Source organism: Plectropomus leopardus, chromosome 16, assembly GCF_026936395.1.
Source record: "Plectropomus leopardus strain MGB_pleo_1.0 chromosome 16, ASM2693639v1, whole genome shotgun sequence".
NCBI classification, from domain to species: domain Eukaryota; kingdom Metazoa; phylum Chordata; class Actinopteri; order Perciformes; family Serranidae; genus Plectropomus; species Plectropomus leopardus.
In genome coordinates this window covers 31922821-31935457 of record NC_142191.1, presented here as the reverse complement: position 1 = coordinate 31935457, position 12637 = coordinate 31922821, and the positions used below count along the sequence as shown (strand labels likewise).

The window sequence follows — 12637 nt, the reverse complement described above, 5'->3', positions numbered from 1 at the left end:
CCCAACAAAGGTCCTAGCAAAGACCCCAATGTCCCAAAATCCTAGAAACGTCCTAAAATCCTTAAAAAGTCCTAAATCCTTAAAAAGTCCTAAAATCCTAGAAATGTCCTAAAATCCTTAAAAAGTCCTAAAATCCTTAAAAAGTCCTAAAATCCTAGAAATATCCTAAAATTCTAGAATCGTCTTTAAGTCTTAAAAATGTCCTAAAATGTGACAAACATCCTAAAATCCTAGAAACATGTATGGGGCTGCTGCCATGGGCCCCTGGTCCCCTGTCCATTTGCAAAAGTGGCCCCAAAGTGAAGCAGGTTGCAAATCACTGCAGTACAATGACTAGAGCCTCTTAAACTGCTCACATTGGTCCCATTAACAATAAAGTGTGACACTTTTTTTTTTTAAATTACATAACTTAGAAAAATGGTCTTTATGTTTAGGTTTTGAGACATGACAGATTTCAGTGATTTGGAGCTGTGGAGGCAAGTGAGAGATAAAAAAAAATGCTCAATTGTAGAGTAAATTACTGCAGATCTGCAGAGTACTGCTAATGATTCTGGGGGAAAAAAAAGCTGTATGCATGACTCTGAATAAACAGATGTACCACAGCACCTCTTAAGCTTTCATGCAAATTCAATATGGATGAACAAGCACTCCAGGATGAGATGGAATATATGTGTCTGACAGACAGATTCTGGTGAGTCCGCACCGCAGAATGAGACACCCTTGAATAAAACACTCATTGAACAGCTTGTTGAGACAGTCTGAGAATGTGATGACATTCAGATTTGCAGCCTCCTGGTGAACGGCACAGCGATTTGTTAGCGAGCAAAGGTGACCCAAACTGAAGTCGTAAAATGATCGCAGAAGCTCCGATAAAGTTTATGGATAACAGACAGGAGATACTTGTGCTCAGAGAGCCACGTCTAACAGCACGAATCAACAGCGTGCATTTACTCTTACATGACGGCAAAGAGGGAAATCATTAGAATGTAATTGTTTCTATCAGCTACAGCTCAGGTGGTGGAGGAACTCCAACATTGACTGAACTGTCCCTTAACAAGACACTGAACCCCAAATTGCTTCTGATGTGTGTTCTTGTACATGCTACATAGTGAGGACCAAAAAAAGTAGTTTTGGGAAGTGAGGACATTTTGACTGGTCCTCACTTCTTAGTAGAAGTACAAGGAACTGGGAAGTGTGTGTGTGGGTGTCTGGGAAGTGTGTGTGTGTGTGTGTGTCTGTGTGTGTGTCTATTTGCTGATTGCTGACATTTTCTCAAGTTTCTTCACAGAGTTTTTGCCACTTTTTAAAAAAGAAATACAGCCAATTTTATAATAATATTATTTAATATTAATAATATTAATTTTACCAAGGGCCCAGAGTTGAGATGTTTGCAGGTGTGAATGTTACCTGTCTGTCCGTAAGCGAAGATGCATGCGTTGTAGCCCATGAAGGCGTTGTCCAGCAGACTCTCCCCAAGGCACTGGAACACTACATCCTGACCTGCACACACATCAAACAGCACACGCTGCAACATGGGCTAGACTTTATTTTTACAAATTAACCCTTCAAACATATGCTAATTGGCTCGATTTCATCAAAACATGGAGAGATGCAATTAGCACTGAAAGAAAAAATTTGCAAGAAATTTGGAAAAAAAGAAAAAAGAAAATTACCTGAAAATTAGTTAAAATAAAAAAATAAATAAAGAAAAAAATAAATAAGAAAACTGCCAACAACAGCTTTTCGCCTTTTTTTCCCCAAAGATATATTTTCCCTTGTTTTAAAAAAATAAACATCTACTTGTTTTTTGCAATTTGTGGAACAATTCTTACAACTGCCTTTTCTTTTTCAAAGAAATGGCAACTATTTGAACAGGGTTCACAGGTTTTAATACTTGTAAAAGGTGTCAGAAAGAAGCACAAAAAAATCATGCCAAGTTTTGAAAGGGTTATCTTTTGGAACAAAGCAGAGTGGAGGAGGGGCTGAAAAAACATTTTCTTCATATTAAGACATGACTTGCTGTTTTCTCTCTGTCTCTACACAAGACTCACAGCCCAGAAAAGACATGCTGGGCATTTTGTTCACATTCAATACATCTGACATAAGCTGCTGAATTATCAATAGCCCCCACATTGTTAGGAAACCCCCTGGCAATGAGTTTGTTCCACCCCTTTTTAACACACAGCACCGCAGAGCTCATCTAGAGGTAAACAAAGTGGAACTCTTATCCCGAACTTCTCAACAGTCCCTTTCTGCCACTCCACAAATAGTTCAGAATATCAGGAAACATTCTGTCAGGAGATAAGTTTTAGAAATGAGTCATGGAGCCGTGAAGTTACACAGGAGCTAAAAACAGAATGAAGTTCATAACCCAGAGTCTCTGAGGGGATAAACCGACCTGCAAACTTGTCTTTGTCATTCTCTTCCATTGACCAGAAGCAGTGGTCGTAGGCGAAAACCTGAAGAACACACACAAGCATGGAATCACATTTTTAACAACTAATGCATGAATGAGCATTCAGTTTCCAAAAGTTTTAAATGATAAGATAACAGTCACAGAGAGAATTTGTGCATTGCAAAAAAAAAACTGATATTGTATTAACTTAATATAAAGCCCAGTGGAAACCTCTTGCAGTGTTAACATCTGTCCTGGACAAATTCATCACAATAAGATGACAATTTTTATCAGCAATAAAACTGACAGCTTCGCTACGAGGGGCCTGCTCAAGGGGGCGTTATCAACTTAGAGATGGATCGATTTCTGGTTTTGCCAGTCTGGTTTGGTATATGAGCTTAAACCGGTTTGGTTTTAGGCAAACTGTCAATTTTAAAAGCAGCCAAAGTCATGAAAAAAATAAAAAAGTTCAATTTTTTTAACATGTGTTGTATGAAGCGTGCTACTTGAATACTGTAAGCTAATTATTTAATCCTTTGAAACCTGGATCTGCATCAGTTTTCTTGTGCCTCTATCGGACACCTTTAAGAAGCATTTCAATCTTTGAAACCAGAGAAAAATGATTTGATTTCTTTCCAAAAGACTGTGGTAAACAAGCAATAAATCACTTAACAAAAAATGCAGGGCTAGTTGCAATAAATTAGGAGAAGATGATGAGAAACTGACCCTGAAAACTATCTTTAAAAAAAAAGGGGGGGGGGGGTAACTAGAAAGTTACCAAATAAAAAAGGAAAAATGTCCACAGGATCTAATAATTATAATTATGTTTTTATAGAAAAAAAAACAAGTGTATTTTTTGTTTTTCTTGTTTCTTTTCTTTGTCATTTCAATTTTATTTTCTTTCCTTTTTTTGTTGCTTATTTTCAGGTAATTTAAAGTATTTTTTATTGGTATAATTGTGTCTGTCCAAAGCTTGTTGATCAAAATAAGCAGGTTGATCAATGAAACTCTGATCACTATAAGCAATTTCCACTGTATACCGTAATTGAGAGATGAATTTTAATACTCACCTTTGGCTGATTTCTGAGGACGACAGAGATAAGAAATAAAAATATCAGTTAAAATGTGGTGTTAAAATAAACATGAACATGTCAATCAACCTAAAACTATTTCAAATCTAAAATCATTCACATTTTTCATTCTCTTGATAACACCATCAACACTGAAAAAAATGAATTAATTTGACATTTTGGTTTTTAAAAGAGGCATTATTCAAAATTAAAAACAAAGTAGCATTTGCAGGGAAAGCAAACCAGAGCCTTTGAAGCCTTTAAAATATTAAATTAAAGCCAGCTAAGTCCAGCCACCCAGGTCGGCCTATGACCAAAAACATCTGATCACTTCATCCATGAGTTGACGAGGATATTTGTGCAAAATTTGAGGACATTTGCTCAAGACATTCCTAAGATATCGTGTTCATGAGAATGAGATGAAGACAAGGTCACAGTGACCTCGACCTTTTACCTTTAAAATCGAATCAGTTCCTCATTTAGTTCAAGTGGTCGTTTGTGCCAAATTTAAAGAAATGTTTTCACAATGTATTCTTGAACTATTGTGTTCATGAACGAGATGGTTGTTTGGATAACCCGAAAAGGTACTGGCTCAGACCACGGATATCACTCAGTACATTTACATGTTGGAAAAAGTCACATTTTTGTGTTAGTCTGATTAAAACTGGACTTTTAAAATACATGCAAACATGTTAGTCTGACTGAAATTGTGCTAAATTGAATTCCTCAAAGTCAGGCTAAAACACTTAGATTATGCGGTTGTGGTCGATTTACTCTTTTTACGTAAATGCGTTAAAAGGACCTGAACTGGCCTAGGTGTTCTGCGCATGCTCCATAGTCCCCGCACCGGGCTTTGAGCCAGGAGTCTAATGGCATAAATCCATAGAAGAAAGCCAGGAAAAAAACAGAAGAAGAAGAAAAAGAAGGGAGGAAAACAAAACAAGACCAAGGTAAAAAGTAAAGCATAGATAACATACTAAATGTACAGCGCTTAAATGTTATCCATGTTGTCACCATTCAACATGCAACCCGTTTACCTCTTGTTAACTTGTTTGGTTTGGGACGTAACAGGTCAACAGGAAGAAGGTCTTATAGCACCTAACTGAAATAGGGTATATTTCCACCTGCCGTGGAGGAGTCAAACATAACTCTGTCAGTAAATAAATTCTCCCACAGTGCTTGTGTACTGGGACGAGGACAGTAGTCCAATTAAATGGCCAAATTGAGCTATGACTGTAACTCCACTTAACTGTGCATGTAAATGTATTGTCTGGCATAGAGGTAAAAATGAATAAAGTTAACGCCTGGCTTGAAGTGTGCAGAAAAATGTGTTCTTAGCTGCATGGAAGCATTAACCAACAGTCCTAATATGATGTGTTTTCCATAGATACAAACTCCCGTACGTCTCCCTGGATGAGCACTGACTCATTTAAATAAATGCTAGGTCAATGCTGTGACCTGTTGTGTCTTCACAGATACTTGACGTTCACTAACTGTTCTGTGGCAGTTCAGAGAAGTACAGCAAACAACAGCAGAGCAGAAACAGCAGAGCAAGCAAATACTGAAAATCTGACAAAACCCAGGGTCAAAGTCAGCGGAGTAGGAAGGGACGGTTTCCAGAATAAAAGGTCAAAGGTGTTTTAATCGGAGCAAAGCTTAAAACTCTGTTAAGGTGACTAATCCTCTTTGGCTCATTGTGAATCAAGTGGAGAACGTGACAAGGCTCTAAGAACATTTGAGCCTTCCAGCGTCCCTGAGACACAGGCCGAGCCACGATCTCTCCATTCTGACCAGAGCACTTTCAAACACACTCACTGCATTTTCAGTTCATCCCAGCACAGCCAACAACAGCATCCCATGCATCAGTCAGCAAGCACATCACCACATTCCAGCAGGCAAACGTCAAATTTAATTATCAGACATGTTCTAAGCTCCAGGGCCATGATGCTGTCTGCCAGCAATGTGGCATTCATGCACCAGTCATACCGTGTCCGTAAAAATCTGATTCTGTTAAATTTTAAGTGTATGAAACAGTGACAATTAATATGTCTACAATAACGACGGATTACATGACCATCTGTATGTGGAAAGGATCCTTTTTGGCGATTGACCTAAAGAAAATCCTCTGCAGTTTCCCTCTGCTCTATGACGCCGTTTGGCATCTTTAACCACATTGTTTTGGTTTTCAGGCCCACCACTTTCCTGTTTTGGTTCATCCAAACCACTCTTAATTAGGGCTGTCCTGAATACCATTTTCTGGGATCCGGAGCTTTGCCATTAATCAACAGCAAATAATTGGAGCCTCTGTTGGCGCGGGGGGATGACAGAAACTGTGCCGACACCTTAGGCCCAAGAGCTTCACCGTCAGGTGAGTGAGGGAGAGATCTTGCACTTCACTGCTTCACTGTATGGTGAGAAGAGACCGTGTGCTTCACGGATGAGAGAGGTGAGAGACAGATGGCATCCCGACCACCCAACAGCTTCCACGCCTCAGGTGAGAGAGAGACACCATGCGCCACGCAGCTTCAGTGTTAGGTGAGAGAGAGCCTGGTGTGCCTCTGACTGCTTGACAGCTTTGTGACAAACTATATTTTGTAAAGTTAAAAAAAACTCCCACAGTTATAAGTATAACAATCAGTTCAATGTTCTAAATTAGTCTGTTAAATCTTGTTGTGAAATGGTAAGTGTCCTCGTGGAAGACATTGAAATTCCATTTGGGGGGGGGCTGTGGGAGGGGGTTCCAAAGCTGCTCACATGGACACCGAAATGGCTCGACTCAGTCAATAAACCCATAAATAACTTCAGCTGAAATGATCATTCCTGTCACTGTGTATATGACAGGCGCAGCGGCAGGATCACAAACACTGAAATGGCATTCGTCCTCTGCAAAAAGAAAAAAAAAGAATTTCCGAATGCCTATCCCAGACCAAAAAAAACAAAACTGTCCAGCACCGTACCACACTACAAAAGTTAAGACAAAGTTAGCAACTAGCTAAGTTGGCCTGTGAATGTAATGGAGCATTTCACAGTTATTTTAACCCAAAAACCAAGCAATTCATCATTTGGCAAGAAATGAAGCAAAAACCACCAGGGCTGAAAAATGAAGCCGATGCAGAAGCACCAAAAACTGAAGAGCTGAACAACTAAGAGGAAATGAGCCCCAAATTAGCAGAAATTAGAAAAAAGTATAAGAAAATTAACTGAAAATTTTAAGAAAATAAATAAATAAATGATTAAACACAGAAATGAGCTGGAAAAAGTTGCATAAAAGATTGAAATAATTTTGTAAAATAATTCTAAATAAGTAATTGTTATGGTTATAAATACAGGTTTTCACTGGCTTTCTTCATTTTTCATATTCATATTTTTCCCTAGCTTTTTTAAAAATCATTTTCTAAATCTACTAATTTCTTGCAATGTGTGAAACATTTATTTCCATGTTGCTCGTTGCCATTTTCTAATGTTTGTTTTTAAAGACCAATTGGCACACGATTGAAAGATTTAAGCAACCCAAGGAAAATGATGTTGCTACAGGTTCAAAGGGTTAAGCTGGCCACCGAAAATGTAAGATGTAAAATGTGAGAAACACAGATAGTTATATTTGTTAAGATCTATCATAGTTACATACAGGCAGCCAGTCTCCAGGGAAGCCACCCTTTGAGGTGACGTACCACATATAACTGACAACACACAGCCTTCACTCAGGCAGAAATATCAGTTTGGGGTTTAAAAAAGGCAGCAAATTTAGTCACGGCCACACACGGGGGGGTGTAATGAAACAAGGTGTCCCTATGTGAGACTTGGCTGGTCCATGAAAGAGCAACATTAAGTCCTGTCCTCTCCTGGGCTGGCAAGGACATTCCTGAGATAACTGGCAGAGCCTCGCAGCTCCAAGGAGTCACTGAGGGAGAGGGAGGAGGAAGGGGGGTCCCAAAGTCTATGACTGAAAACATACAGGCAACTCCAGTCTTCCAGATTTAAGTACTTTGATAACACACAGCCTTCTGGGTAGATTCTGTATTACAGATTCTGTGCTCAGAAGTTCTCAAGGATATAAAACAAGGAAACATTGGTGATGTCATAAACAGATAAAAAAAACTCTTCAAAGTGGAGCTCTTATCAAAGCTGAGCACAGATAAGAAAGGCTTACAATTTCCCTTTCATTTTCTAAACATTATTCTGCAGGGGGCTGATAAATATTCCTGCAACAATTCAAAGTCTGTTTACAGCCAGTGCAGTAAAAATGAGATCCATGAAACTATTGTTTTACATGCCTACTGACGAGTGGTGGGCTCCAAAGTTATGAAAGCAGACCCGAGGCTTTATTAATCTCCACCATCCCGCAGGTCTGGCGGCCCCTGGTTGCAGCTACCAAGGGGGCCGTAACTTATTAACAGCCCCTGAGGCTCATGCAGCACTTCAGTTAAACCTGTCAGGCAGTGAGCTGACTAAGCACAAAGCCAGTGGAACTGGCTGCTGAGTGACTCCCAACAAACAAAGCTGCTCTGTAACACACACATTATGCTCATAACAGAATGCACTCTGCTGGGAAACCAATCAAGAGCTCCTTGATGCAGAAACTGATGCTTTCCTGTTGAAAATACTTGCTGCTCAAAATCTGTTTACCTTCCCCTCCTTAAGTGCAAATCTGAGGTACTTGTGCTTTACTTAAGTATTTTCTTTTCATGTTACTTTATACTTTTACTCCATTACATTTCAGAGGGAACTGTTGCACTTTTTACTTCACTGCATTTATCTGAAAGCTTTTGTTACTTTACAGATTAAGATTTTTGCATGCAAAACATAAGAGATTAAAAAGTTTGCCATTTGTTATGAATTACCGAACAGTTTATACAAGTACAGCTGCAATGATTAGTTGATTAAGAAATCAGTCAATTGCCAGAATTAATTAACACCTCTTTTTATAAACATTCTTTGAATTATTTTTACTCATGCTGGTGTTTTGGGTTTTTTTTTTGTGGTGTTTTTTTATACAAATAGTTCTTAGTTGTGGTGTGTTTTTTCTATTATTTTAATTTTATCTTTTCTACTAATGTTGAGTTTTAAGTTTCATTTTCATATTTTTAAGGATATTTTGGGGATTTTTTTCTATGTGTCAAGTTTGTTTCTTCAATAAGTTTCCATGGTTGTTTTTTTTAGATATACTTTTTTGTTTTGTGGTGTTTTTCCTGTTGTGTTAAATTAGTTTTAAGGGTTGTTTTTCTTTTAATTTTTCTATTAATTTTGAGTTTTTTTGAGAACTTTTTCATCATCATTTTGAAGGTTTTGGGTGTTTTTTTTTTTTTTTTTTTCAATTCAAGTTGTTTTTTTTTTTTAACAATTAGGAGCCTCTGTAGTGTTTTGCTTTTTTTTTTTTAAACTGTTTTTAGTTTGAATGTATTTTTTTCTACCGTTTTGATTAATGTTCTAGGTTTTTATTTAGTTTTGTTTCAATTTTCTACTAATTTTGAGTTTTTAGGATTTTTTCAAAATATTTTTTATAATTTTGAGAGTTGTGTTTGTTTTATTTTTGTTTGTTTTTTCAACATTTTCAAGTTTATTTTTATTTTAATAATTTGGAGTTTCAGTGGTGGGTTTTATTTTTCAAGTAATTATTAGTTTGGGGTGTTTTTTCTATTGTTTATATTAATTTTAAGCTTTGTATTGTTTTGTTCTGCTTTCAAATTTTCTGCTAATTTTGAGTTTTTTTGGATGTATAATGCTTTAAATACTTTTTCCTGTATATACTTACTTAGTTTTACTTAATTAAAATTTGTAATACAGGACTAATACATGTAAAAAGTATTTATACAGTGAGGTATTAATACTTTTACCGAAGTATCTGAATACTTCTTTCACCACTGCTTGTGCTTCTATGACCCTCAGGCAGCTCTGTGATCACAGAAGGCTGAGTTGCACTGAGCCTGTAAAACCTGTTCACATTGAGCCCCAAAGGGGAAGCATACTACAGCTGTAGCATGTCGGGGCAGAAAAGGCACACACAGACACATACGCACACAAAAATTCAGAACATATGCATGAAATATGAGACGCCCTCCTTCTGCAAAGAAAGACATTTATACTCTGTCATACTGCAGGGAATCGCCCTAAGGCATATTTACTGAACAAGGTAACCTGAGAAGGGGACAAACCCTCCAGGGAGCAGCTACCTGCTCTGCTGTTACTCTCTGCCTGGCTGACCGTGAGGAGAAGAGAAGAGGACTGAACTGCTTTGTTAACAGAAAACACTGGCAACATACAACACATGTCCAATGGCCATGCGGCACCTCCAGGGCAAGAAAATGAAGTGAAAGTGCCTAAAACTGCAGTTCCTCTAATGGCCACTTGAGGCTGGCTCCAAGCGTGAGTCGACGCCCATGTTAAAATGCCAAAATTAACAGCAGAAATAAATGTGTTTACAGCCTGGCACAAAAACAGTTTTGGTCTTTATAGCAAATCCCCCAGTTCGTGATAATTGTACAACTGTATAAATCACTTCTCTAAACCTTATTAAGTTTTAAAATTATGCATAATTAAGGGCACAGGCACTTTGAGTGACAGATGGGTGCCATCTGTTTTGGTCTCTATAGTAGGATTGGGTGGTATTATGGTATTACAGTAGGTATGTTTTTCAATGCCGTCATAAATACAGGCACTTCTCTTTTCATTTAACCAATATGTAGTGCACAGCACGCACCACCAGAGCTCAGTCTCCGGTTTCTACAGGTGGAACAGGCAGCTGAGCTGAATGAATTTCAACATTCATGACAACTGTATGTGGGTAATTTTTTATATCTCCCTTGTTTAAATTTTATTAAGACCCTAATATATGCATACTTAAGTTAATTTAGCTAAATTCAACATTCATGACAGCTATTAAAGGGGTGAAACTTTTTATCTGACCCTTTCAAAGGTTATTGTGGCTTACAGCTATGCATAATTATCGGTTTGGCTAAGTAAAAGGTGAATGACTTCTGTTGAGAGGTTACTACCACAGCGGGTCAAAGAAGCTGAATATTAAGATTTCATGTTAAGTACATTTGTTATAATGGTTTTAAGCCTTATTTTTTGATCGGGAAAATTTGCATTAGTATTATCAAGGTTAACAACAGCTGTGAATGGACCATGATAACCAAGCTAGCAGCTAGCATTGGGTTTCGCGATGGTCAAAATCTCAAACTGCAGGCTTTAAAAACAGGGATCCATAAACCCATGGGTGATGCCAGGGTGGCTACATCAATTATTTCATACAATCTATGCCAGTGACACGTTTTCAACTGAACACAATCAATGCTCATTTTACACCCACATCCGTCGTTTTGTCACTATTCTGATGCATTAAACTGATGGGACTTCAAGACACTGGCGTGACTTGAATTGAGTCTCAAGTCTTGACATTGTCTCTTTTGTTGTTATTCCTTTAAATCTAGGCTTGTCTACCTGAGCAGCACTGAGCTGGAACAGACACACCCTTTGTAAAGAGAGCAGCAAAGCAGGAAGGACACAGAGGGAGGAGGAAAAAAGTGAAAAGAGTAATAGAAGGAGAATGGGTGGGGTGACGGTTGGATCTGAACTTCTTCCAAGTAACTGGATTCTAACCAGGCAGGCTGGTTAGATTCGGTATAAAGTCTTCTGCCAGCAATACTCAGTGAATCAAATTAGTAGAGCTCCAATACTGTACTTGCTGTACATGATTTCCCACAAATTAATTAATTTGTGGCTAGGCGATGGACATGATAAGATATTCAATTTTTGGAGGTGGACTGGTTATTAGGAGTGTTACAAGGATATGTATACCATTCGATTAAGCATTGCACTACACTCTCGGAGTGCAGAATGTACTCTGGGCACAGATGGACCAGACGCTCCAGGTGCAGTGAAAGTGAAACTGTACAGTTTCTTGCACTGAGTCTGAAAGTTTGCATTCACTGCCTCTCCATAGATCTGATCAGCTTTGATCGGATACACAGATCAGTTATCCATCCCATGACTCAAAATCCACAAACTGCTGCTGAGGCTGCTGGGGAAAAAAATAACTGGGATTAGAGTTAGGGGCTCACGACAAAACCCCAAATTTAGAGAGGGGACACAGAATAGAGAACCCCAGAAATGAGTTCTAAAATACGGAAATTAGTTAGCATTCCAGCACCTCTGGTTCTCTCATCTCGAAGTCAATGGGTTTTTTGAATGAGTTTTTGGTATACCCCACTGTGAACTTCGAAGCTTCTATGTGTCTTAAAAAAAGCAGTTGCCAAGAAGTGGCTAAGTGGGACTGCAGAACATCATCACGTCGAACTGCTTTACAGCCTCGTGGTGGTGGCAATGCGACTATAGTGCAGTTCGTCTGTAGCCTAGCATTTAACTTTTTATAGCTGGAAATTGCATTTAGGCCTCAAAAACCCTAAAAGTGGTGTTCATTTGTGAAGATTATCTTGCTCAACAAAACTTGTAAGTATCATAGGGTTAGTTGTTTGTTTATCAAAGAGCTTATTTTCAAATAAAAATATTTTGTATGAGGTCACCGTGACCTTGACTTTTGACCACCAGTTTCAAATCAGTTAATTCTTGATTACGAGTGGGCATTTTTGCCATATAAGGAAACTCCCTCAAGGCAATCTTCAGCTATCCCTTTCACAAGAATGAAACAAATGTAAGGTAACAGTAACCTTGACCTTTGACAACCATCCTTGAGTCTATTCGAACATTTGTACTAAATTTGAAGTAATTCTCTCAAGGTACTTTTGAGTTATCAATGTCACAGTGACCTTGACCTTGGACCATTAAAATCTAATCAGATAATTGATTCCAAGTGAACACAATTTGAAGAAAAAAAAATCCTCAAGGTGTTCATGAGATATTACATCCACAAGAATAAGACAGATGTGTGACCTTGACCTTTGACAACTAAAACCTAATTAGTTCATCCTTAAGTCTAAGTAGATGTTTGTGCAAAGACATCCTTGATATATTGTTTATTTAAGAATGGACTGACAAACAGACAGCAGAAAGGACAAACGGATGGATGGACAGAATGAGGGACGGGCAACCTGAAAACATACTGTCTCCGGTCGAGACGATTGCTGGCATGGAGGCATAAAACTGGGAAAACTGCAAAATGACCCAGAATTTTTATAGCAGCTGGTGTTTTTAATCAACTCATCCTTCAACTCAA

General features: G+C 38.2%; 1 protein-coding gene across 4 annotated transcripts in view; it reads right to left on the bottom strand.

Moving 5' to 3' along the window:
• The window catches only part of LOC121955276 (kinesin-like protein KIF13B), a 58257-nt gene that overhangs the window by 41518 nt on the left and 4102 nt on the right, over positions 1-12637 (bottom strand). For all 4 annotated transcript variants that reach the window (XM_042503146.2, XM_042503147.2, XM_042503148.2 and 1 more), the window contains exons 5-7: positions 3466-3478; positions 2399-2459; positions 1408-1500 (exon numbers count right to left, since the gene is read on the bottom strand). In XM_042503146.2, coding sequence (XP_042359080.2) covers positions 1408-1500; positions 2399-2459; positions 3466-3478 — 167 coding nt within the window. The remainder of the gene's footprint in view (positions 1-1407; positions 1501-2398; positions 2460-3465; positions 3479-12637) is intronic.